This window comes from Channa argus, chromosome 14 (assembly GCF_033026475.1).
Source record: "Channa argus isolate prfri chromosome 14, Channa argus male v1.0, whole genome shotgun sequence".
NCBI classification, from domain to species: Eukaryota; Metazoa; Chordata; class Actinopteri; order Anabantiformes; family Channidae; genus Channa; species Channa argus.
In genome coordinates, this window is record NC_090210.1 from 5,411,716 (window position 1) to 5,439,132 (window position 27,417).

The following is a 27,417-nucleotide window of genomic DNA, read 5'->3' on the forward strand; positions in this document are numbered from 1 at the left end:
TGCGTCCAAAAACCTGTAGATAAATACACACAAAGAGTTGTGAATGTGGTAACTTGTGTTGCCTCACAATGAAGTCACTTGGAGCTTGTTTTTATTCCTGTATCCCTGCAAGACATCTTACACATTTCTAAATGGTGCTGTTAGTTTGAAAATTAATTACAGTTTTCTTTTCTTATTGGCCTAAAATATAGCTTCAACTGCACATGCTCCTCTCCTCTCCTCTCATGTCCCCCTATCTCAGCCATGAGCATCACATGGGGATGGTACAGCTGAGGGGAGGGGAGAAGTATATGTGTGTTGGGACTTCTAGGTCTAAAAACCATCTGTTGTTCACTGTCTCCTCTGAAGATGAGAGCAAAGTGATAGACTGGCCTTAATTGTACCATAACGTGTTCCATTTGCTGCCACATGATCATCAGCCGTTGGAAAGTGAGATGAATTATTTGTGTTTTAGCCTGCAATAAAACAACTGCTACCAGACAGAGCCATCATCAAGTCTATCGGCAGCTTTTTCATAACTTGATAATTATTTTTTTAAATAGTTGATGAATTAATTGATTGCTAACCATGTCTGGAGTAGTCTGTCATTCAAATGGCTGCAGCTGATTACACTGACATTGTACCATGCTGCAAGTCACTGCACATCTGGCTGCGTTTAGCAGGGTGTGTGCTAGCTAGTGCCATGTGGCTAAGTGTAGGGTGTTCCAGCCAGTCAGGCTAGGCTCTTTAGGCCAGGGACTGTGGAAGAGGCCCCAACCAAGCCACAGATTAGAGGACAGCGTGCTCACATACAGCTGGCACTAGGCCTGAGAGTGTCTTCACTGTATATACGTGAGCATGCAGATGTGTGTTTGTATGCATGTGTTTTTAAGTTAGCAATTTTGTGTGTGTGTGTGTGTGTCTGAGACTGACTGAACTGGTTTTGTATACAGTTGGTGTGTATGTGGTTTGCACTTTGTATTCACTTTGTATTCTCTTCACTGCCTTCACACAGAAGTGCAAAATAAACACTATATTATATTAAACAAAAATGCAGCGCAAAACACTGAGGGGGGGGAATTTTAACAAAAGAATCAAGAGGCAGAGTAAAAATGAGACTGATGAAAGGAGAATAGGGACAATTGGGTATAAGTGGAGAGTGGTAGCCAGCAAGAGTGTAAAAAGGGTAAACAGAGAAAGAGAGGTGGGGTCTGTATATCAAAGTGAGAAGGAAAAGGTCAGAGAGAACACAAAGAGTGATGGCACCAAAGGGAGCTATGTGTTTGCCAGGTGTGTTACACAGATGGACCTTAAAGCTGACAGGTGGCGTTTGGTTTAATGGTGTCATCATCTGCATCTGGATTGTGTGTGTGTGTGTGTGTGTGTGTGTGTGTGTGTGTGTGTGTGTGTGTGTGTGTGTGTGTGTGTGTGTGATAACTTGGACTACTGCCAGATATCTTCATGTCATACTCATTACTTTATATAAAGCGATGCTTGTTCAGGTTTACACCCTTTCAGTTTGTAAATCATCTAATAAATCAAGAAGGAATGCTCATTCATCCTTACCACTAAAAGCCTGATGTTTCGGGTCTATTTTCTTTCTTTGTGCAGTGTATAAAGTACCTCATGACCTTGTATGAAACTGCATAAAACATTATATGGCTGTCCTGATCTTACTATTTGAACTTTATCTGATGCCAGGCTGTAGTTTGTGTCTTGTTGAAATAAACGTGAATTTTAAGAGTTTATTTTTATTTTATTTTATTTTTTTGACTGGACAAAAATGGTGATACCATCGTTTATCGTCTATTTTTTACATTTACATTTAATAATGTGAAGAATTTTGATCTGTGACAGAATTCTTATATGGCTGTACATACACAGTATGGCTGTTATCAGTTCATTTATCAACAGAAACTGTTTTGATAATTGCTAATCATTAAAGTTGCCTTGTCATCCGAAAATATCTCACACTTTCTAATTTCACTATCTGACATATGAAAATCTGCTCTTCTTACATGACAGTTAATATTATTCATTGACTGATTGATCGGTCAGCTGATTAATCAGGCCAATCTGTGCTCATGCTGGCCGATTAACAATGAAATGTCTGCACACACAATCTGAAAATTAGAGATTGCAGATGAAAAAAGTAAAATGATTTGGGTGAATCGAGGTCATTACTCAGCCAGGTACATTTTATTGGCTCTTGAAGAGAACACTGAATGAGATTAGCAGATAGTGGTAAAATCAGCTCCGTCCACGTTCTTGCATTCACTGCGTTGGGTTAATCACAGCGATCTTGGTGGCTAAAGCATTATTTCCTTAGATCATCATCTAAGCTGTTTGTAGGCTACACTAACCATTTAGCCCAGTTTGCTCAAAACTTTAAGTGGAGCAAGTTCCAGTGGATTTTCAGTCTGACAGCAGCCCTCACTTCCAAACCCACCCTCCCTCTGCCACGAGCAGACTGCCTGCTCAGCAGTGACTCACATGGCACACAGATGAGAAGAGTAAGTAATGGTAATGGTTTTCTATATTATTTTATATATTGTCATTCTTTTAAACTTCACCCAGTGATTGTCAGGACTGTTTTATTTTATGAAGAGTGTGTTTCATTTAAGGGAAACATTTACGCTATGTTGCAGAAATTAATGAATATTCTAACAGTCCTACAATCAATCCTCACTTCGTGATGGTTACTATGTTCAGTTTGTTTATAGCCGTTTTAGTGGTGTTGATTCAGCTGTATGATCAATTATGAAGATGCTGCTTTTGAACTGTACTGTGTTATAAACACAGTTTTTTCTGTACTTAGCCTAATTGATACAGATGTGGTAAAATAAATAATAGAAACCCCTGTTAGTAGAACTCTACACAACTCAACAGCATCAAATACTACAGCCTTCAAAATGATCACACAGGTGAATCAGCATATTAAATTGTTTCAACAACAACTGAATATTGCGACTTTCATTAAATAGCAGAGTGGATTTGTTTTAGCTACAGTATGTGAGTGTGTGTGTATTTGATGATTTAAAATACAGTAAAGGCATTTTGTCAGGTACTGTTGTTGATGATCTACAAATTGTATTTTTAAAATATAAATGAATTCTAAGCTAGTTCTGAATTTATTAAGTTTGCTCAGGGATAGTTTTTAATTTAATAATAATTAATAATTAATAATTAATTTAACATTTCTTGAAATAATTGATATCATGGTAAATGGACACTTTTACCAAGTGCTTAACAATATGTTGCTTCTCGTTCACCCGTTCACACACACACCATGCCATGCAGGGTGCTCACCTCACCCATCGGGAGCAACTTGGGGTTAGGTGCCCAAGGATACTTTGACGCACAGCCAGAAGGGACCAGGAATCGAACCACTGACCACTGTGGTCTGTGGACAACTGCCTTACCAACCGAGCTACGACTGCCCAATGTCATCTTCATTCATCAACTGTTTATTTAAGATGAGCATAGATAGAGAGACAGAAAAACAAAAAACAAATCTGCATGACATAGTCTTATTATTTACTTCTATTTTTTGTCTTTTTGTTTGTTTGTTTTTTACAGTGAGTACAATGGAAAAAAAAAAAAAAAGATGCTTCCATTCTGAACCTCACCTAGCTTTTGAGTCTTCAACACACACAGACACACACATTCAGGCTCTGGAACACAGTATTTATGAGCAGCCAAAGGCTTATAGGCCAGTGTGTTCCAGCTCATTTAAGTTCAAGGCAGAGCAGTGGTCATGGAGCTTAATCTGATTTGAACAGTAGTGGCTGGCTGCTTATTGGTACACTGATTTCTAGATGACCAAGCAAGACTCACTTTATTTATTCACGTAGGGCTCTGAACATTTCCCAGCTGGCTTGTTAACGTCATGGAGATAGACTGAGAGAGGGGAATCTACAAGAATGATATCAAGCACAACCACATGCATTGTATCAGCTGTAGGAACAACAGAGATTAAGGCTGAATAATATGGGAAATGAATCAATTTGGGATTTTTTTGCATTGCAGTGGTCATTTATCCATTATCTTAACTGCTTATCCTGTTCTGGGTTGCGGGGGCCTGGAGCCTGTCTCAGCTGTCACTGAGTGAGAGGCAGGGTACATCATGGTCAGGTCATCAGTCTAGGGCCAACACAGAGACATTTACTGAAAGACAACTATTCACACACACACTCACACCGACAGACAATTTAGAGTCACCAATAAATGTAGCATGCATGTGTTTGGAAGGAGAACCCACACAAGCATGGGGAGAACATGCTCCTGAAGCTTCACACAGAAATGCTGCAGCCAGCAGGTAGATTTGAACCAGGGACCTTCTAGCTGTGGGGCGGCAGCACTAACCACCATTGCAGTACTGCATATACATTTTCCTTTCTCACCTGTGTTTTTTACAGTTTACTACTACAAATCTTTGCATATTCTGTAAAGCTCAGGCATTGCAGTCTGGCTGCTGTATAGCACATGCATAAAGCTACACAACTCGTTTGGGATCCGACTTGGTCACTGTGTTGAACGGCACAAGTAAATTCGATTTGTAAATTGGATTTGTGTGCGTTAAAAACATTTATAGAAACTGTAGCTTAGATTTCAACTCTGCCGTTGAATATTTGTATTCTGTTAAATTATGATATTGATGTGAAGAGAATGAATTATTCAGCCCTACCTAAGCCTGTACAAATTCAACCAAAAGTGACAATGGTAATTTACATTTCTCAGTCCAGAAGACCTAAATGTATTTGAGTATATGGCTGTATCTCAATGTGACCTGCAATACTATTAATACAATGAATTCTTGATATGGGATGGAAACAATATTCCAAACACCTCAAACACAATACTGAAACTACAACCTCTAAAATGTTAATGTTAATTAAATCAACATGTCTCTAAAAGTATTTAAAAAAAATTGATGTACCCAACAATCTGGCAACCAGATTTTTACCCTGGTGGTCTTATATTTTCACCACCAATTCACTAAATCCAAGCTTATTGGACTGCGTTGCAATACTCCTACATTTAGAGAGATTTCATTCACACCCAGATCTCGCTGCACACCTAATTTCCAGCTTTCAGGGTCACCTCTGATGGTGTCATGAGAGACAAGGACATCTGCTCCCATTGTGGAGCTTGATTGGCTTATTTTATCTGCATGCAAATCACGTTGGGGGGACCTGGAGTACACTGGCCTAATCATGCCAAACACATTACTCACTAAGAGGGATGTTGCTTGGAACGATAACATAAAAGAGAAAGAAAATAAGTCACAGAGAAAGGGAAAGAAGACCGCAAGCTGATGGGTAAGCAGAGGAAAGTCACTTGAGAAACAGAGGAGGGAGGAAGGGAACAAAATGATTGTGAGGGTAAGGAATGGTATGAAGTTTGGGAAGAAACAAGCAAGGGAAAAACGCTGAAAAAGAGAACCAGATGGAGAGAAAAAGAAGCAGGCATGGGTAAATGACGCGTAATGCCAGCCAGAGAAAGCCAGGATAGAGACAGAAAGAAAAAAAAAGGAGAAATCCACAGTGAGCCTGTTGATAAATGACATGCATTATGTGATGTGTTGGCTTGTTTAATATAAGGGACCTTTTAATAGCATCTAAATGCTGGCTAAGGGGCTTGCAGTGCTCCTGGGGCTCAGTATGTGTGTGATAAGTGTTGTTATTGATGGAGTTTCAGGCTGACACATAAACAGTGTAATGGCTCCCAGATCATCATTTGTGCATTCAGTGTGCCCAGGACAGCACTGTTTGTTTGAGCCAGTTGTGAATGGGTCTTCATTGTCCTTGCACAGGTGGGGAGATACCAAAAAGAAAGGCTGAAGATCGTATTTGCCTGTGGATTGGGAGGGGGGGGAGATTTCACATCACTAAAATGTTCTTTTCACCAATTCTACAAATTGCATGCAAATGCTTCTTCCATTATGTACTTTTAACCAAATGCAGATTCATTTAGCTCAGCTAAAAATTAAACAATCATAAGTCAGTAGTCCTAAATACACACAATTCATTCTTGTTTATACACCTCATTTTCCTAGACAGGATTCCTCAAAGTCATAGCGGCCATCGGCCAATCAGCATGATTGTGTATTTTCATGTACATCAGATCCAGATGCAGCTTGAAAAGCTCTGTTATCAAAATAAGAATCTTTGAGTGTACAGCCTTGGTGAGAGCACTGCATGCTCACCCTGAATGCTGACTAGTTTGGTTATTAATGCTCCCTTACAAACTGATTTTCTCCTCTTCTCCAGGCTTATGCCTCATCTTTTGCTATCACACACCACTGTCTCTCCCCTCACTGCTCAAGAGCCAGCCAACTAATATGATCATTCAACACTTGTCAAATGGACAAATAGAATTAAGGTTTTCAGATATGAAAAAGATATGCTTTCTGCTTTCCCAGACCTGTTTTCCTCCCCTACTCCCTGTCATTATTTGACTGATCTTCCATTTCTTTTCAGTCCTCCCTTGTCAGTCTGTGATGCCAAACCCACTTATTTTCCATGTTTTTCAGCAAGTTTGATACTTCTAAAGTTTTACTGTATGTCAGTGTATCAACACCTCTATGTACAGTGTGTTTATGCATGCTTATGCACTGGCAAAAGAACTGAATATTTCTTCAGTTTCACATTGTGACATCCTATAAATAACCAAGCTTTTCCTAGAATTTGGATTGTGCATTTTACTATTTCTTGCAGTCTCCCTCAATTGTCCCTTAGTGCTTTGAAACATTTCCTGCACATGTCAGACCCTGTTATCTGCCAAATGGAGGAAACAAAAACCAATATGAGTTTTCATAGAAGACCAGAGTTATGATCTAGGTGATAATAGTACAGTACAGTACCTGTGATTGCTTAATCAAATTGCTATGAAGTTTCTTTGACAATGGCAAGTGTTGCAAGACCCATTAAATCTTCTGTATAAAAAAAACGATTGTGGTTTAGCCTAGAATGAGTAGCTCAAGTCTTGGTCAGTTAATACCTCTGTGTGAGAAAGTAACTCTCAGTCAGAGTGATTGACAGCTGGAGAAATACTACTTCTGTGTTTCACAGAATATGTTGCCAATAACACAACTTGGCACAAGAAACAGAGTGAGGGCACAAAGAGGCAAAGGCCTCTTATCAGGTTTAAAGTACCGTATTGATTGATAAAAGACTAAGAGAGTGGAGAAGAGGTTGATATATGTTTGAGAGTAATTTTATGGTGTATGAGGGCTTCTCTGTGAGTGTGTGTGTGTGTGTGTGTTTAATCAGGTTTAGAAGCAGTGGGATAAGAGAACGTAGGAATAGAGTTAAAATAAGCCTTCGACATGTCAAGGTGGCCTGGATGTGCAGCTCAGAGTGATTACAAATGAAATCATTAACTCCCCTCTCACCACAGGAAGAAAGTCATTAAGACACACACGCTTGACTTAGCATGTGCTACAGTAGAGTGTGTGTGTGTGTGTGTGTGTGTGTGTGTGTGTGTGTGTGTGTGTGTGTGTGTGTGTGTGTGTGTGTGTGTGTGAGAGAGAGAGAGAGACAGAGTGTTTCATAGAAATATGGATTGAAAGGCTGAATGTGATTGAGGTAGAATGTGGCAAGACAGATTTTTTTAATCTACTGTCACATTAAATAAAAGTGTGGAAAAGGATATTTTCCACTTTTGACACACAACCTAATATTTTAAATCATATGCTAAAATCAGTGATCATAGTATAATAATGATCATCTTGAACATGGTACAAGATAATTAATAGTCCAAGTCCCTTACTCTGCTAACTGTTAAAAAGCATTAATAGTCTGGTGTAGATCTGTAAGTCTGCACTCGACTATACTACTCCAGCACATGGCCTCGCTTACTGCTGGTATATTTATTAGACCTTCATCGGATGAAATTACTATCAACCAAATTGACTTCTAAATTATTTTCAGGACAAGGTATAACCGGGCTGCATCAGTGACTCCAGAAAAAGGACACAGCTGTCAACGTTTATATTTTGGTTCAATTCAACTTTATTCAACTTTATTTAGATAGCGCCAATTCACAACGAAGTCACCTCAAGGCACTTTACAGAATAAAGTAAAAACTATAAGAATAAATGGTTCTGTTATAATCTTAAATATCTAAATCGAGGAACAATACACTACCATCATGACTACAAAATTATAAATGGGTCCAACTGACCAGCTATCCCAGCTATTGTTCATATCCTCTTTGTCCCCACATACCCTCTTTGTGCTAAGCAATTAGGTGCCCTCTTCCATCACTGATTCCCTGGAGAGCAGATGCCGGGGGAGAGAAGGTGGAGGCTATGCTTTAAGGGATGATACAGGCTTGAGAGAGAGACTACGGGGAAGAAGGGATAAAAGAAGTGATGAGCTTGTTGCCCACTGTGTCACAGAGAGACAAACAGATGAAGTATGAGAAAGGTCATCTCCACAAACAAAAGCACTTGTGCACACAGATGCACAGGGTCTTTGTGTCAAACTAATGATGATCATTATTCACCTAAGCTGAAGGGCAGAGCAGAGCTGGGCAACTGCAGCATGGTACCATTTACTAAGATCTGCCTTCACACCTTGCATACTTTAAAAAAAAACATGCCCCAACCACATGTGGATAATTCGTTTAAATTAGAGCTGAGCCATATGGCCTATAAATAATATAGCAGTATTAAAGGGTATATCGTGATATAAAAAATATATCTTGATGTTTGGAAATCTCATGTAAGGCATTTTATAAGTGCTCACTTTTGATGCATTCAGTCATACTAGTATGATTATAGTAATAGTCCGTGTGACATATGTCAGCATTAGGACATTTTGGCTTATATTCATTAGTGGTTTCCAGCCAGCTTAAATTTAATCAAACTGTATTAAATATATTAATATTAAATATATATTAAAAACTGGAAATTGTTAACAGCTCTTGATCAGAAATGAACTGACAGTTGAGTCTTTAAACATTATTCCTGCAAATGCCTCTTTACCAGCATGAGAAAATATTTTACCACAGTGTTGAGTAAATAAATATAGATTTGAATAAAAAAAAGAGTACTGAAACTTTTCATCTTCTTATCACTGACTTTCTGCCTCTTTTATCCCCTTCTCCCTTCATTCACTCTGAAATATAAAACATCTCTGTTTTGAAAATTGTACTGTGCATTAAGCAATGACTTTAGTCAAATGTGCAGGAGCTGTGTAGTTATGGAGCTAACTCAACTATAAAGCATATGAGGAGGAGACGAGACGGCCTGCTGGCTCAGTGGTACAGCATTGGGTTAAGATGCAGAAGGCCGTGGGCTCGGATCCCACCCCAAAAGGTGGTACCCCCAGCCACCAAGGGCAACCCTCGTGGTTCCAGGGCCCGGACAAAACACGGGAGGGTTGCGGCAGGAAGGGCATCCAGCGTAAAAAACTCATGCCAAATCAACAAACACGTTGTGGCGCCGCTGTGGCGACCCCTAAAGAGACAAGCCAAAAGCCATTGATCGTTGATCTTTTTTATGAGTAGGAGGTGAACTGATAGTGGCACCGTGTGAAGAGGACAGGTCATGAAGTAGGGATGTAAATGTTCCTGCAACAGAGAGAGAAGCAGAAAAGTGCAAAGCAATTTTAATACCGGTGACTTAAAAATTAAGTGACCATTTTTACTGTGTTCACAGTACAGTATTTTATTACATCCCACATAGAACAAGCCGCAATACATTAAGTTTGCACAAGATATCGCCCACACCTAATTTAATTGAGAAAACAACTACAGTTCAACACCATAATGAAACTATTTCTGCTGGAACTCATTTTACTTAGCCAGACTTAAGGCATTTTTATAGTATGGCTGACAGTACACAGCAGGAATGAATTCTCATGGGGATCAGGAGCAAAGCTGCACCTGTCACAGCAGCTCCCTCTCTGTCTGTCTGTCTGTTTGCCTGCCACTGTCTACTCTGCATAGTGTGTGTGTGTGTTTGTGTGTGATCTCTCTGTGTGTACGTGTAATTGTGCTGTCACTTTGAAGTTGTTTTTTTTTTGTATACATGCGTGTGGGCTTTTCTGCTGACTCCTAGAAGTAGGATTTTGTGTGTTCACTTCTTGCCATACATGCTGTAAATGCAGCTTTCCTGGGATTCGGAGATGCCTAGAGTTGTTTGCAAATAGGTTGAGTGACGGGAGGTCAGGGAACAGGGGAATGATGTGTCATCCAGTCAGGAAGTCTCGCTAGTAAACAAATGCTGGAGATATGGCTGCTGCATGTCAGGAGCGTTTATCTCTCCAAGCATAATAATCGGCGAAATGATTTGCGCCACACACTAACACACAGGCTACACACCATTCATTAAGTTGCCATTTGCTCTGTGCTAAGGTGTTCTGCTATAATGAGGGACTTACTGAAAGGAAATGTTTTCTCTAGCTTCTTGAAAACATTTGCATCAACATTTTCTGCCTCAGGCTTGTTTTGCTTTACCCTCATTTATTTTAAATAGCACACAATTTTGAACCTAGTCCTTCACCATTCTTGTCATCTTACAGCCGGGCTTAAAACAATATAACTGCCACATATCATTAAATACACAGTGCACTATGCAAACAGAACATTTTAAAATTGTATTAGCATCACACCAGCAAGGAAAGATATTCAGGAATAAGTATAATGCAGCAACAAAAACCAAACTCATAAAATAAGCTATTTCTTTATCTCTCATTTAAGCCCCTCTGAAACCATATTTATGCCCAAAGCTTCTTTGTTTCCGTTTTGCAACATGAGTGTACATTAAAAAAGTGCATGTGCCTGACAATATTTCTGTAACTCTGGTTTAGAAATAATGTTCACTGATGTTATTCTCGGCATGAATGCAACTGAGGGAAATGTCATAGGCACCCAACAAGAATGTAACTGTAGAAGAATATAAGCGACCTGACATTCTAACTGCAGATAACCAAGAAACAAAGAAAGGCCTCAGTTGGTAGAGTGGCCACCCACCGACCATTAGGTCGGAGGTTTGCACCCCACCCCTCCCACCTACGTGTCGAAGTTTCCCTGGGCAGGACACTGAACCCCCAACAGCACATCCCCATGCCCAGCCGTCCAGTGCCTGTCCTAAGCCTGGTAGAAAGTGGGGAGGGTTGTGTCAGGAAGGGTATCTGGCTTAAATACTGTGCCATATCTCCATGCGGACAAATGATCTGCTGTAGGGACCCTGAACTCACAGGATAAGGCGAAAAGAAAATAACCTGACAAAGAGTTTCACTCAGTGCTTCTAAGATGAGTTGGGTACAAATTGTTCTAATAATCCTTTAAAATGACTCTCTGAGCATGACCATTAAATGTAGAAAAAAAAAACACAAAAATAAATGAATGGACGATATGTCTTGCCTGGGAGTGGAATTAAAAACGGGTCTTCACAGGAGTACGTTGCTGCTAGCATTCAGTACTAAAATCGTCTTCTGAAGTCAGCGGCTCCTACGAGAGTAGACCTTTTAGCTCAGAGTCTGTGAAAATGCCAGAAGAAAGCAGCAAATACCAGCAGTGGTGAAGCAGGACGGCTGGTGTTTATTAATGAGTGGGAAGGCAGAACAGAGATACAGTATCCAGCAAGGCCAGTGCTTAGATAATGCCACGCAGATGGGTCAGGATGAGCTTAGCATATTAACATGTTATATAACTCAAAGTGCTGATTGTCTTCAGGCCTTGCACATGTGGGCGTTTTCCTACTGTATAACTTAACGCGTTTCTATACTGTGTCTTTAAAGAAATTCTTTGTGTTCATATTTTGTTCAACTATGCTCAAGAGTGTGCATTATCATGCATTGTTATGTTGTTAAAAACAGCTTGGTTAGGGGAATAAGCTAACTCCAGGTGGAGTGTCCCCTGTGGAGGCCGCAGCCTTCCCTCTTCTCATCTCTACCCGACCTGAGGTGGTGGCAGGCAGAGATAAGACACAGACAAAGTAAACACTGCTGCAGTTTACAGCTTTCCATCTCCGTGCCTCACATCAATGCACACGGGCGGGCAAACAGATAAACGTGCACGTTCACACATGTTCGGGGTTTAACCCCAATGTGTAGGCGAAGATACAGACCAAATGTTGGTCTCATTGCATATATGGTCCAGACGTACTGTTGTTTTGCTGAATCTTCTGCTGCCTTGGCAGAAACTCATTTATAAACATTGTTTACACACAAAACGGATGGAATAATTTTACTGCCTCTGGCCACAGAAAAGCTGGGGTTTATAAAAAACAAACTGGTGATATGAATATATTCACCTAAATGGAAACTCACCAGTGACTCATGAACTACATTGCAGTGTGTTGCCACCTTCAGCTATACCTTTAAAGTCCAGTGTAATCTAATTCAACAATCTTAAAGAACGATAAATAACAATATTCTGCATTATATAGTAAGGTGCAGTTGAGGTCCTGTTGCCCTTGCTCGTGTACAGTTATACAAATTGAATGGGTTGAGCTTTACTAGTCTGTGTCTCCTGTTTCCATTTCCCTTTTTCTTTTTTTTTTTTTGGTCTCACTGAGACTTCAGCAAGAATGACAGCCTGACTACATGTCTGTCTCTTTGTTTATTTGTCTGTCTACTTGATTGTCTGCCTCTGCCTGTATCCTATAACTGTAAATCCTCACTTGGAGTAGTATATACTGCGCCCTGAAGCACCGTCAATTCATTGACATACCACTGACGAATTTTGTGGGGGGAAAAAGTATTTTCTCTCTGGTGAGAACTGAAATCAAAACTTAGACAAGTAAATTGTCTTTCTTTAGGTTTATTCTGTGCATGGAGGGTCAGTCAGCCATACAGAACGCTAGGCAGTCTGCAGTGCGTGACAAAGTCAAAGTAACTTCCTTTTGTAGCATCGGATACATGCACCTGCGTTTCCTGTTCGTCTTTCGTAAGAAAAACAAGGTTGGTTTGAATCAGACCTGTGGTTAGGGCGCATGTCATGCACAAAGGTGGAAGAAATGAGACATACAGCCCTAAAAATAAGACGGCGGTGACAACACACACCAAAAGGTTGCATAAGAGCTCAAAACAAGCCATAACTAACAGAGTTCATAAACATTCTCCATCACCCAAACACGTTTGCTTACTTCAGCTGTAGGTTACTGATAGTATCAGTTAGTGTTGGTAGGTACAGTAGCAAGAGTAAGAAAGTAGTAAGAATAAGATTACAGTTGCAGACAGCTTTCCAGCTTTAAGAGCCTAAAGACATTTGTGCTAATCCAGCATGTTGCACAGAAAAATTATACAATGCAGGATGTACAGTAGTATTCTAAAATATGTGAAGTCACTTACATTTTTTTGTTTAAAAACCAATAACTATTTATTTATGTTTTTAGGTTATTTCCTGGAGTTGCTGAACCGCTCTGCAATTAGCCTACATGAGACTTTCACTCCAACATTGGGTGCAGTATATTCCCTGAATTCCCAGGTCTTCTCAGACCTGTACTCAGAATTGAGGCGCTACTACAGAGGCTCCCATGTCAACCTGGAAGAGGTGCTCAATGAATTCTGGACCAAGCTGCTGGAGAAGCTCTTTGACCAGGCAAACAAAGAATACGCAATAGGTACACCTACTTTTCTGTACAATACCAAAAAGAGCACTGAGAGCCAATTTATGGGTTGATGTTCATTTATTTATACAGGTTTATGGCCTGTGAACCTCACAGTAGTGATATAAAGCATACATAAGAAAGCTAATGGGCTGAAAATATGGCTTGGCTTTGACACAGTTAATGATAATATCCTCTTTACTTATATTGTTAAGCCTTTGAAACTACTTAAATAAAATTACTCTGTTAAATATTCATTGTATTCAGAATTGAAATAAAGGTCACATTGAATGTGCTTGCTGCTTGCAGGTGAGGACTATCTGGAGTGTGTTTCTAAACAGATAGAGATATTGCGGCCATTTGGAGACATACCCCGTGTAATGAAGATGATGGTCACGCACACATTTGTGGCCGCGCGTTCCTTTGTTCAGGGACTGATGGTCAGCGGGGAGGTGGTGCGCAAGGTGTCCCAGGTAAAACCTCAGTCCACCATCTGGTTTTCTACTTACTGCATTGTCCTGTTTATTTGTATTGTTTTTAATGGAAGAAACTAACTGCCTCACATAACTGTTTTGTGGTGACCAAACTCCCACAAAACTAATATTGTCTGCTCCCACTGCATGGTCATCGGTATTCTTGTGTTAAGTGACGTGTATTCATCACCCTTTAGTGATCCTTCATGTGAATGCCTAAACACAAATACACATTCATACAGGCCTGTTTTTACCAGTCTTTACACATAGTAGGCCACAGACCAATGGCAGATCAATGTCGGTGGAAACGGGAAGCTCCATAAAGTATGGCCTGCGGCTCAGACAATCAGACCCTGCAACAACACTTAATGTCAGCTCCACACTGAAAAATGTCTCTCTAGGCCGGGGGGAGGGTTAATATCTCCCAAGAGAAATGGTCCCTTGTGTGCATAAGACAAGAGTAAGGTTAAGATCAGAGCAAAACTGAGAAATCATTTCAGCTCCTGAAAGGGTGGTGGCCAGTATTGATGTACTAGTGAAAAATATTACCTGTCAGACACTGGGCGAGGAAAGTGTTGAGAGCATTGGCCCCATGAGAAATATACTCATCCTTTGAGAAAACAGATGCCGCACCAGAGATGAATATTACAATTCCATCCTTAATGAAATATTACAAGGTCAGATGAAGAGCGTTACAAAAAAAAAAAACCTCATGCAAGACAGAGAGGGCTGTGGGGCTACTGTGTGGCCTTAAGGCCACACATTTGGATGCTTGTCAGAGAAAGAATCCATCCTTTACGTTTCATGATGTATGTGCTATGACTGTCATTATGGGTCGCACATACTGTGCCGTTTGCATCAAAGTCATGCGCTCTAGCGTAGCTCTCTCTGTTTCTCAGCTCAGAAATGGGCAACACTTTTCATTCACACAAAGGGACATCTTAAGTCCTATGTAAGCTCCAGTCGTTTCCCCCGCTTGCGTCTTCTCTTTGCATCTCTATCCCTCCCACTAAAGATACACGGAGGGTTGCAAGGAAAGGACCCAAGGAGAGAAGAACCAAAGAAATGTGGTATTAGAGACATGAGATGCCCTTTCCTCTGCTGTACCTATTGTCTGATTAGCCTGATCAGATTCAGCATAACACCAACAGGTATCCAATAAAGAGGTGTGTTGTTATGGTGAAATATTGCCTAGGACGGTCTTGTGTATCCTCCTCAGACATCGCTCCTCGATCCTCATTCCTCAAAGGGATATAATAGGCCTTGGGACATCTTTCAACATGGGGGACCAGAACAACTTCCAGGGTGAGGGAGGAATGATCTTATATAAATCCTGAGATGTAACCTTCAAGGTGTCTCAGTTAGGTACCTGCATTAAAACCACATCCAGCAGCCACAGGGTAGTAACTAAGGGACTTGAGAGCGTAGGGACTAAGAAAGTTTGCATGGGCAGCTTGCTCTGCTGTTATTTATAGACCAGTCAGGGAACTTATGACTACTGCTGAGCTCTGCCAATGAGGTTCTAAACTAATAAGCTTTTCTCTTAGACATTCCCTAAGCATTCACTCTGGAGTGCACGTGCACACTAGTGGCCAAAGGTATAGAAACTCAATCTTCCTCAATCTTACCTCACCCTGGCTACTTGTCAATACAATTTTCCTTACTGATGCCTTTTTTTATGTTGTTTTTCATCGAACACAGTGGGAAAATGTGTAAATAATTAGTGCAGCCAAAACAAAATATCATCTCCAGGCTAATACCAGAGCACTAGAGTTGCTACCAACTTTGGATGAGGTCATGCAAAAGGCCTTTTGCAATATTTACACACTCACATCAAAAGCCTTAAAACAGAAGGGAAGACTACACTGTATTGTGACAAGGACAAGTGAGGTACATTAACTAGTGAAAAAACAATCAAGTCAAGGCTTGTTTGGAACAAATTTAACAAACTTAGTACAAACTTCAACCAACTGCTTAATTTCATATTAATCATTTGTGTCACTCAGTTAAAGTCATGATGCACCTATGTAGATTCCAAAAGCGCTGTGCTGCGATGGGAGTATTTGAGACAATGAGAAAAAACAAGATAGGCATATGCAAAAAAGACTGTGACACATTCCAGTCCTCTCGATTGTCTCCATCTTACTCTGCTCTCAATCCATTATTCTCCTTTCTTGTTAAGTAAATTTTACTCCATCATTTGTGTTTATACCTCCCAGAGCTGTGCCTTGCACTGTCCTCTGTCTCCTTTTAGTATGAATAGCTTGGTATACTAATTTGGATCTTAGCTTTCTCTTCCTTTCCCCCTGTAATTCTATCTTCAATTGATTGGGCCCTAATGAGACAACCGCTCCTATTTATAGCTATGTATTGCCACTTAAAGGGCCCAGTGACTAAAGATGTTTACTGCATGCTTCTCAGGAAGGTATTTCTGAGTTTGAGCGTAAGGCAGGAGAGAATAAAACTGAAAAATCTCAGTGTGCTCCAAATATCATATTCAAAAGTCTGTTTTGTTCCCAAGAAACATGATGAATCCCTGCTATTCATTGTTTTGATTAGCCATGACAAACAGGAGCTGCATTGAAAGGTGATGAGTGCATCCTGAAATGAGGCAGGGAACAGAGCAAAGCAGTGCAGACAGGGACCAAGATGCACGGAAACACTGAATAATTTGAGAGATGTTTTGTACGCTCTCAGCAGCTCTTTCTGGTACAGCATTAATTCCGCCCTTTCCTCACTCTGGGCTGCACCAGTTGCTGTGTCCTGAACTTTTTTTTCAGGACTGTTGAATTCCCTTGGGTAGGGGAGTGGAGGAAGTAGGCCACGCGCCACATAGCTCACTGTGGAGGCAAGGAGTCTGGATCAGCTCATGCTATAACACAAGGGGGAGAGGTCGCTCATATATTCTTATTAATTACAGAGGAAAGACAAGCAGAGAGAGAGAGAGAGAGAGAGAGAGAGAGAGAAACAGAAAAATATCAGACTCGATTGCCATTGGCAAAACTGAAACTAGTGACAGGCATGGACGGCATGTTGTGTAGGTGAAGGACAAGTAAGAGTTTGATTTGTAAAGTTTGACACAGCCATGTCAAAGAGCCTCGTGTTCAAAAAAGAGCTTTTTCAAGCTAAAACTTAATATCATCTTGATATAGGCCAATCAGCTCAGAGCAGGTGTAGTGTGTGTGTGTGTGTGTGTGTGTGTGTGTGTGTGTGTGATCATTAATGATACGTATATTGATCGTTAATGCTATATGGATATAATGATATTGATCATTAATGACATGAGTCGTTTACTAAATGTGAAGCTTTGTTCCTCTTACTGCTGGTTCTAATTTGACAGTTCCTCCTTCCCAATGTCTCAGACACCACAGCTCCAAGGTTAGTGAGGAAGTTGTCAACATCAACCTCCAATTAGCACCACAGAGGAGTCGCACACTGTTTCGTGACTGTCATGCCTGGTGTGGGATTCCCAGCATTAGCCCTGTGTAGATAATGTTAAAGAAACTCCATTAAGTTTAATTGATTTCCACTCTTTAAAGAGTATTTGATTAATATGATCCTGTTTTTTTTTTTACTGTGCTGCCAACACCCCATGGTGTCATAGCTTTTTTAACATCCCCCCATCACCCTTTTTAGTCCATTTCTCCACTCATCCCTGCACACTCCCTTCCCTCTGTCTCCTCTCTCACCAAAAAAAAAACATTTGTCTGACTCATCCCTGGCTAATGAGTGGTAGGGTAAGCATGGGAGGAGGGGAGAAAACCAGGGCAGGAGTGAGGATCTGACTCATATGACTTGAGAATAAGCCTGGGAATGTGGTTGTTTATCTGTGTCACTTATTTCACTTAATGCTGTCCTCCTGGTACAACTGGCAATGATTACGAAGCTTTACTGATCTCTTTTATACACCAGAGGTCCATTTACTAATTTAGGCTTATTATGTGTTTCTTAATGTGGTTTAAGATTTAATTTGGAATTCTTTAAAATAAATTACTTTTTGCCTCATGTAGATCAGATATGAGCAGATTAAAATTTAATGTTCCTTGTGAGGAAACTGGGTTAATACTGTAGAACCATAAATAGTCATTGAGTTTCGGTAAGAAAAGAATGGTAAGAAAGAAACTGAGCACAATGAAGGCTGAGGGAAACTTTGCAACATACAAATTCAAAACTTAAAGAGTAGATATGGCAAAAAGTGTAACTCCCCAAAAAACTTGAAAAGAAAAGAGCTATAAACTGCATATATTGCTAATATTTACAAAATAATTACATTATGAAGTGTTACAGAGGTGCTGCCTCGTAAATGCTCATTAGATTTATAAATGGACATGGTCATGGTCCATGGTCTTGGGAATTCAGTTTTATCCTGAAAATGATGACATTTATGTCAAACAGACTTGAATTTCTACTTAACTGCTGACAGATATGTAGATTGTCGATATGAATGATAAGTTTCCCCACTTGTTGCCCCTATTTACATAGTATATTTGTTAAAAACTGGTTATAACTGTGACCCTGCTGTTGGAAACAGAGTTTCCAGGAAAAGCATCAGGCTGGCCCAGATGTCAGCTTAGAGGAGCTTTGTATGCGTAGCTGGGCCCATTCCGTCTCCATCTCTCTCTCTCTCTCTCTCTCTCTCTCTCTCTCACACACACACACACACACAAACATGCACTTCTTAAGGTTTTGTACGCGTAGCTGTAGTCTCTTGTGAACAGAGCTTACTGGTATTAACCCAGTTTTACTTTTCACGCACGAAGGCCCTTTCCTGGGGGCGAACAGCCTTGTGTGATAGAGGAAGGAATGAAAAAGACAGGAAGGAACGAGTGAGGGACTGAGAATACTTGTATGAATGTCAGGGCCTTTTCATCTCGTGAAACAAAAAGTGAATTCTCCCAAAGTGGTTTCCAAGGAAACTGTGCTGAATGCAAGTCTGTGGCAAACTCAAAAAAAGGTCACCATGGGAGGTGACCTCCCACCGTTTCGCGACTGTCATTGTCTGGTTAGAGAAATTTACATCTTCACATCTTATTAAACGTGAACACTTTTGTATAACATGAAATTAATTCCACTGTACAGTTCCAACAGGGTTGCTAACAGTTAATGTGGTCAGATATACAGCTTGATCCACTGCTGCTTTCAGTTTTATCTCTTAGACTAGATCATACAGTATATGGTTGACAAAATAATACTTTTTCATCCAGCTGGTGTACTGTTATTTTTGTCCTGCCCTAACCCAGGTGCAGCTGAGCCAGGAGTGCATGCGGGCCATTATGAAGATGACTTACTGCCCCCACTGCCGAGGCATGGCCTCAGCCAGACCTTGTGCCAACTACTGCAGCAACGTCATGAAGGGCTGTCTGGCCAACCAGGCTGACCTCAACACTGAGTGGAGGCATCTGGCAGGTGGGACATGCACACACATACACACATGCATCCAGTTTAGCCATACGTTAGCTCAAAGGTTCACCCAACACGTGATACTGTATTTTGTGCAGTGAATCCTCCTGGACTGTTCTAACCATGTACTATGTATTAGACCAGTCACACTTTCTTCACACTAACTGTGCGCCCTGTCTTTGTAGAAACAATGATGCAGGTGGCTGACCGGTTTGATGGCCCAACTGGTGTGGATAGCGTGGTCCTCTCCCTTCCCAATCGCATATCAGAGGCTATTTTTACCATGATGAATAATATAGAGACTGTCAACAACAAGGTCAGAACACACATATGCGCAGCTGTATGCAGCTGACTACATCGCACAAACTGAACTGTACCACGAAGAGCTCAGTTAAAAAGGCAGCATATCCACTGCCACTGAATATGCCAGATATCACAATATTTGAACAGGACTGTTCACAAACAAACATGTACATGGTAACTCGAGATTTTTATTTTGGTTAAAGGCACAGAGCAGAGAGACAATCAGATGTGTGACATACAAATCATAATTAGAAAAGACAGCATCATTAGGTGGGATGGTTTTACTTCATGGCCATGGCCAATGTCATGGTCGATGAAATAGCCAGATTCCTGGGTTATTAATGCAGTTTGCTGTGACAAAAGTGTGATACTTTGGAAGAGAACACACTGGTTCTATCAGTAAAACCTCGCCTGAGAAAAAAGGAATATACTGTACAAGGTACAGAGTGAACTCCCTTTAAAAAAGATGATTGTGTTGTAATACTCACAGACATTTTAATAATGTTTCCTAAAAATCCAAACAGAAGTTAGCTGCAAACTACAGAGAGTGTGAGGGTGTAGAAACATCCATCAAAATCCTAAACTGATATAAACATATATCCATAAAATCATTACCTATATTTTGAAAAGTTCTATTCTTGATCTGCTTTCTGATTACAAGCAACATACATACACAAACAATTGTCTCTGATAAAGATACAGTAAAATAAAATGCAAAAAATAGGGAGGAAGTTTGTCCAATTAACACCTTTGCAGCCACTAAAGTACTGTTGTTGCAATGTTTCACATACCTGATTTTAAATGAAGGGATGTGAGTCATGCGAAAAACCTGCAAGCCAAGCATTTACTTCATTGTTTAATGGTGTTTTATATGCTTTTATGTGGTTTTATATGGTACTTTAAAGGCATTGGCAGCAATCAACGTCTGGCTGAGTTGTTTGGTGAAGGTGGAAAACTGTAGATGGTGGAGGACAAAGCTTCCTCTGTGCTCATTTGCTCCTAAAAAGCCTTGTTGGCTTGAGGTGAACCATAGGCCTGGCAAACTGCCTCTGACCTGGTTCACTATGATAATTATACACGGCTTCTGATTTTCATCTCTAGGGGAAAGTGGTGCGTTGATCCTGTAGAAGTCACCATTGATGTTTGAATTGTAGTATTATGGTAGACACAATGTGGGACAAATTTGGTCCCGCACTTCTATTCTTTTGACCACAGAGCGATATTTTTTATTACATTGTTCCCCATAAAACCAAAACAGACACAATGGAAACTGAAGTATGTATGTAAATGGGCTTGAAGGCTGTCTGCCACTACTCTGTTGTAAAAGAATTAATGTCATGTTGTGTATGTCTACTGTAACCACACAACACCAAAAGCTTATGCTGACAGAAATGACTGGAGGCTTAAGAAAGGATATTTTATAGTTATTTGCAAAGGTTCAAATGCTCGAGGCCCCTCCAAACAGGCCAGATTGGATGACAGATTGACTGCAGTCTTAGTGTATTCCCGGGGCTCTGTTTATAAAATGTAAGCCCCACAGGGACAAGTAGTACTTTCCAAAACTGCGAATCATTCTGTTGGAGCGACGCTGTGATCGACTCTTGGTGTCATGCAAATAACCAGCATCACTTGTCACTGTTGGTTTTAATAGGTAGACATTTGTTTGTATTAATATGTTCAGAGGGTCTTTGTGTAGTTATGTGTGTCAAACACACCCAAAATGTTTTGCTGGTGCTGTGGGAGTGTAGGATTATAGCATCCTATTCAGGGAGCTGGTATTAACATCATCAGATCAGATTTCAGTCTTGTTACCATCAGCACCAGTAAAGATCACATGTACGAATTCCATATAGTAGAAAAATAAAGTTTATAGAGCAAGTGTGCAGTTACTCACTGCAGATTAGTTTTAGCGTCCTTATAAAGCCCTCACCATCCGGATCTGCGTTTAGTTTGGTGCTGTGTGAAACAGAGGAGACTTTAAGCATTTTTCAGTACAAAACTGTTTTCTCTTCCTTATGACACCTTTTTAGTATCTTATCTTCCTTTTTCTGCTGCCCCAGTTGTTCCAGGCCTGTGGCAGCCCCAGAGAGGGAGGAACCAGCAGCACAGGAGCCAGTGACATTCTGAAGAAAGGAAAGGCCACAGTGGAGGACACTTTGACATCCAGCTCTAGCAAAGTTGACAAACTGGTTAGGAATTTCTGTGCTCTTGTATCACTCTCTAACAGACTAATTTGGCCCATTCATATTAATGGTTTATGACACAGAAGCTATTGTCATGGGCAATTTAGTCCCTTTTAATGTACATTTTACCTTTACATGGATGACTAGGGGACAGTTTGATGGGAATTCATGCCTGTATGAATAAGTAGCACGACTAAAGAGTTGGTTAATGAGAAGGCAGGAGTTTTAACGTTTGACTAGTATAAAAATCTAAGTTTGTCAATACGCTTTTTAGGTGTATGATGTAACTGCAAGATTGAGGGAAATGCAGTTGTACTGGGTTTCTATCCCGAGTTTGCTCTGCAGTGACAGAGTAGCCACTGGAACAGGGTCCGAGGAGAAGTGTTGGAACGGCAACAGCCGTGCCAGGTGGGTCATTTGAAGTAAATTGAAGTAAGTACAGAATGGACACAATATCTTGCCAAATGTTGTTTGATGCTTATTATAACAGGAATTGTGGCTAAGTGTTTAAGATGTAGTCCCAGACATTTTTACCTGTTCCATAATGGAGACATGTTGTTGTTATGTCACTTCAGTAAGTTCTGATGTGCATATAACATGCTCAATTTGATAAATCCAGGGGTTTTGCCGTTTTAGCCCTAGTTGGTCTTTTATGACCAGTAGTTTTTTGGTTGTTAATGTTAGCAAAGTTTATATTACTGCAAAAAAAATAAAAAGAAATTTGATGTGCTATTTTCCTGTCATGGCAGTTTCTTTAGCAATAATGACCAAAAGTTTATTAGGAAAATGAGCATAACCTCTGATAAGGACACGCATGACACATGCTAACAACCGCTCGTGTACGCCAGGTACCTTCCTGAGGTAATGGGCGATGGCCTAGCAAGTCAGATCAACAACCCGGAAGTGGAGATCGACATCACCAAGCCGGACATAACGATACGCCAGCAGATAATGCAGCTGAAGATCATGACACATCGCCTGAAGAATGCACTAAATGGCCAGGACGTGGACTTCCAGGACGCGAGTGAGTGATTTCCCTGTTACAGATAGGTTTGACAGAAAGCATTGACAAAAAGACCTAATCTCACATGAGTATTTCAAGTATTTCAAGTTCTAGGGAGCAGCAAATAAACAACACTATTTCTGTACATCTGATGAGCAAAATCAGATGTACAAAAAAAGCTATTTTAGTTTATATAAACCTTTGCAAAAAAGCTCTTACATTTGGACAAAAGAAGATAGAACAATATTTGGTCTGACACGGTTGTAATGTTCTTGGTCAAATCGACCTTTTTCTGGCGCTTGCACCTGGGACTAGCGGTTACTGTGTGTGCAGAGTATAACTTTGTTAATTTTCTATGTTTCAAACTGTTTTCCCATGTTCCCATGCTCACCCTCTGTCTATAGGTGATGATGTCAGTGGTTCAGGAAGTGGCGCATGTGCTGATGAATCCTGTTCCCGGAGTGTACACCCTGCCCTCCCCAGCACTGTTGGACCCCTGCAAAACTTCTACCCCGAAAACAAGGAGGTGAAAGGCTCAGCCAACCAGAACCTCCCCTGTATCACTGTTTACCTGCTTTTGTTGCTCATGTTGCTGCTCCGGCGATAATTGACGCAGGACATCTACCAACTGGGACTGAGTCTGGGACATGGGGTTTGGGGAGAGTCTGAAAGAGGAGGGGGGAGAAGTTGGGGGTTAGTTACATTGCCAAAACTTCATAAATATAAGTAAACAAAAAGTCATTTGGATGGACTTCCTTTTGATTTTGGAGTAGAACAAAATGGAAGTATTCATAAATGATTTATTCCTGCTCTGTATTTTGTTTCTTGCTATATTATGACACCATTAGAGCGGCTCTTTTCACATCTTCTAATGTTTTGTTTCTGGTGTTTGGGTTCTCTGAGATTATATCTGTACCTAAGACATGTAAGAATAAATGGTTAACAGGGTCTTGGTTTTGATACCACAGACGGGGGCTTGGGGGGGTTGGGGGGTGGGGGTAGGGCTTTGTGGTGGCTCAGATATACAATACTCTGTACATCTACTCCTTTGAAAACAGCACATATATTTAGTAGAATTATTTATTCCACATTAACTCACAAAAGAGCCCAGAGGGATTTACTTACTCCCCAATATTTATAGCAAAAAAAAAAAAAACACAGACCGCATACTTAAAATGAAATCAAATATTGATGACTTGTAAAAAGAAGAAATCCTGGACAGCATGCCCCACCAAACCTCTTAATGCAGTCGGCCTCACAATAATGTTACAGTTACTCACGCTCTCTCACAGCGAGGATGAGAGCCCGCTGCATCAGCACTTTTTCTCATCTCATCGTGGATGCTGTAATAATAGCAGTGATTGCATTTACACTGACATAGTCATCTAATGTAGGAGTAACGTTACCCATCCACCACCCTGTCCATCCTACGTCCCCGCCACCCTCCCTTCTGCTGAGGCAGATCTCCCTCACGCTCTGGAGCCCGCTGGCTATGTAAGACCAACTCAAGAGTCTGGTGTAAGGGAAAAACACATGCTAGGCTGGGCCGGGTCTCAGATGACAGACGAGTCCCACAACAGAGCGCCGCGTGTCGAACCGAGGTGCCAGTTTAGGATCACAGCAAATGATTTGGGAAACGCGGAGCAGAACAGACGTATACACAGGCACAGAAACACTGCTGTCCAGTAGTGCTGTTTCAGCGTTGCTTGTGTGTGAATAGATGAGCAAAAATATAATACGCACAATTTTGCGTTCTCCCTGCAAACGCCTGATGTTCCTCTGATTAGTATCATAATTTCCACCAGCAGTGTCATAAGTTTTTGCCTAATTGCAGCAATGATCCGTATCACTGTAAGAGCCACACCATGCACATCTTTGAATCACGTTACTATTTCTGTAACAGACACAAGTGTACATATTTTTGACTGCTTCCTTGTTTTCTAGGAAAAATAGCCAATTAGGTACAAACATTTTATAATGGCCACATCATTATACGCTATCACAGAAATTTCTTCCATCGTTTGCCATAGTGTATTCATACCTGCTTTCCATTTTTTCTATATCAGTACCTCGTTCTTCTCAGCCCCTCTTTGTATTCTTCTCCCCGCTCATCGGTTATAAAGACCTTTAAAGCGTTACTCGTGCTTTTACATGATGGCAAGGCAATATGACTTTGACACAGTGCTTCATTATGTGTCAAACTTGTGGGAATGTTGTGGGAACCAAGTGTAAGTTTTTTTTTTTTTTTTTCTGGTGAGAAGAGGTTTGCTAAGGAGGAAACACGTACCACATTTTAATTCAAAGAAATGTCAAAGCTCTCATTTTGGAACGCTGTGTGCAGGATGACGGGACAAAGGTGTGTGTGTGTGTGTGTGTTTGTGTTTTTGTGTGAATGTTTGTACTTGTTGATTGATAGAGCAAAAGAGAGACTAACGATAGAGCCTTCATAAATCTGTTTTGGATGGCAGAGGAATGAAATATGTTAAAATGCACCGGATGAACATTGAGTGACAGATTGCTACTCCACTGACGACAATGCAAGATTAATATAGCTCATTTTGCTAAGGTATTTTTAGCCTACTACTGTAGTATCACCTAATGTGTACTGATTATATCTGTTATCTGTATGTCAGTATCATTTGTGAAAGAGAAACTGAATGTGTGAGACACAAAGGGACGATTTTAGAGTGCATCACTGCTTTAGTTGCACAATGGGACAATCCACTATCATTCATTTCATGACAAAAAAAGAAATGGACGCACCTGGCATCTGGTAATACTGCACATCCAGTTAAGTAGTTTGCAACTCCATCAAAGTTTGAGAATCGCATCTGTTGTAACTTGGTTTCTGCTCTCAAAATGGGGTGAGGTTGTTGTCATATGTGAAAGTTTTTGTGATGGTTTTGTGATGGTACTTGCTATTTTTGTCATGATTTATTGTGCGTGTGTGTGTGTGTGTGTGTGTGTGTGTGTGTGTGTGCGTGTGTGTCCCTGGTTAAGAAATCTGCCTGTGACTGCCTTTGACACTTTGTCTTGGGTTGGGGTCTCAAAAATACAGAGATAATTAGATGTACGAGTGTGGGAATATGCATTTAAAACAAAGAGCATTCATCTTTAAATCTCAATGAATGTGAACACACTATGCCCTGTAAAAAATGAGTAATGACTCCAACTGTGATGTCGACATTCCAAATCAAAGACAACTTATGACTTCAGCCTCACAACTTCCGTTTCAGTGACTGTCTCTCAATGTCATTGGCTGAAATTTGCACAACCAACCCCCCCCCTCCTCTTTCACCTATCAATGTCATTATTATGTTGCGCCAGTCCCCCTCCCTTTTATAAAACCTGCACCTTTATGAGGCCAATAGATGGCATTGTCTGCACAAAGACATCACAAGATGGTCGATCAATATACAAAACAACACCTTCTAGAAACTACTATTGATTGTGGATGTGTGTATGCAGATGGTTATGGCCCAGCAAGATGTCTCACCTGTTCAGCTAAGGTTAAACAGTGTAAACACAATGCCCCTGAGTATGGAGAGAGGCAGGAGAAAGGTTTGCCTGGATGCCTGATCTCCAACCTTAATCCTGCCTTATTCATTGCTGCAGGGGGAGAAATGCAAAGCTGATTATCCGACCATTTTAAAACAGCTGTTTCCCACACTGACTTTAGTTACATGAGACGTTTCTGAAAGGTGCCAACTTATGCGGAAAATAGTACTTTAATTTTCTTGTTGCTATTTACGTTGGTTTTGTTGTTATCAGAAGTCTATGGAGAGTTTGACTTTATGGTAAAGATAGATGCCAGAAAGAGGTTGAAAATACAAATGTCTCATTTGCTGTTGTATCTGAAATCTTGTGTCAATTAAATACATTGTAAAATTTTCAAAATGCCTGTGTCCTTTTATTTGTGTATGTGTTTGCGTTTGTGTGTCTCGGTGTAGGCGGTAGATGTAGGATGTATGCGTGAGTTTGTCCGACAAAGTCAGAAAAAAAATGTAAAAAATTGATTTATTATTGAATACTAATATCTGGTTGTTCTTAAAATTTTATTTTATATTCCCAAAAAAGTCTCTGCTCGTCTTCAGATTGTCCAAATCAACTGCCAAAGTTGTTTCCCAGAGCGCACTGGGCCGCATCACCGCTTAAAATGAGCCAATGCGCCGAAGTGATGATGTCACGAGTGACAGCTGCTGTCTCATGTTTGCCACACAGGAAAAACTGCCACATGTTCAGAGCACACTGAGAGCTTTGTCTTGTTTTTGTGTGCTGGTCTCCCTCGGGAAGGTTTTACCAAGGTGTACTTGACCACGATGCTACGCGAGACTGAATGATACGCTTCACCAACAGCCCTTCAGATGTGGGTTTAGAAGTTAAGGACGTTGTGGTTCCAGTGCAGCAGTGGAAGTCATGTTTCTATTTCTGTCATCAGGTTAGAAAATATAGGAGTACGTTCAGGTCGGGGCAGCAATATTTAACCAAGATTATAAATATTAAAGCATCTCC

General features: G+C 40.6%; 1 protein-coding gene across 1 annotated transcript in view; it reads left to right on the plus strand.

Moving 5' to 3' along the window:
• The window catches only part of LOC137098313 (glypican-1-like), a 67,217-nt gene extending 40,415 nt beyond the window's left edge, over positions 1-26,802 (plus strand). The window contains exons 5-12 of the mRNA XM_067474445.1: positions 13,331-13,558; positions 13,853-14,016; positions 19,257-19,422; positions 19,602-19,732; positions 21,780-21,908; positions 22,177-22,310; positions 22,751-22,926; positions 23,310-26,802. Of these exons, the coding sequence (XP_067330546.1) occupies positions 13,331-13,558; positions 13,853-14,016; positions 19,257-19,422; positions 19,602-19,732; positions 21,780-21,908; positions 22,177-22,310; positions 22,751-22,926; positions 23,310-23,512 (1,331 nt within the window). The 3' untranslated portion in view covers positions 23,513-26,802. The remainder of the gene's footprint in view (positions 1-13,330; positions 13,559-13,852; positions 14,017-19,256; positions 19,423-19,601; positions 19,733-21,779; positions 21,909-22,176; positions 22,311-22,750; positions 22,927-23,309) is intronic.
• Positions 26,803-27,417: the final 615 nt, after the last annotated feature.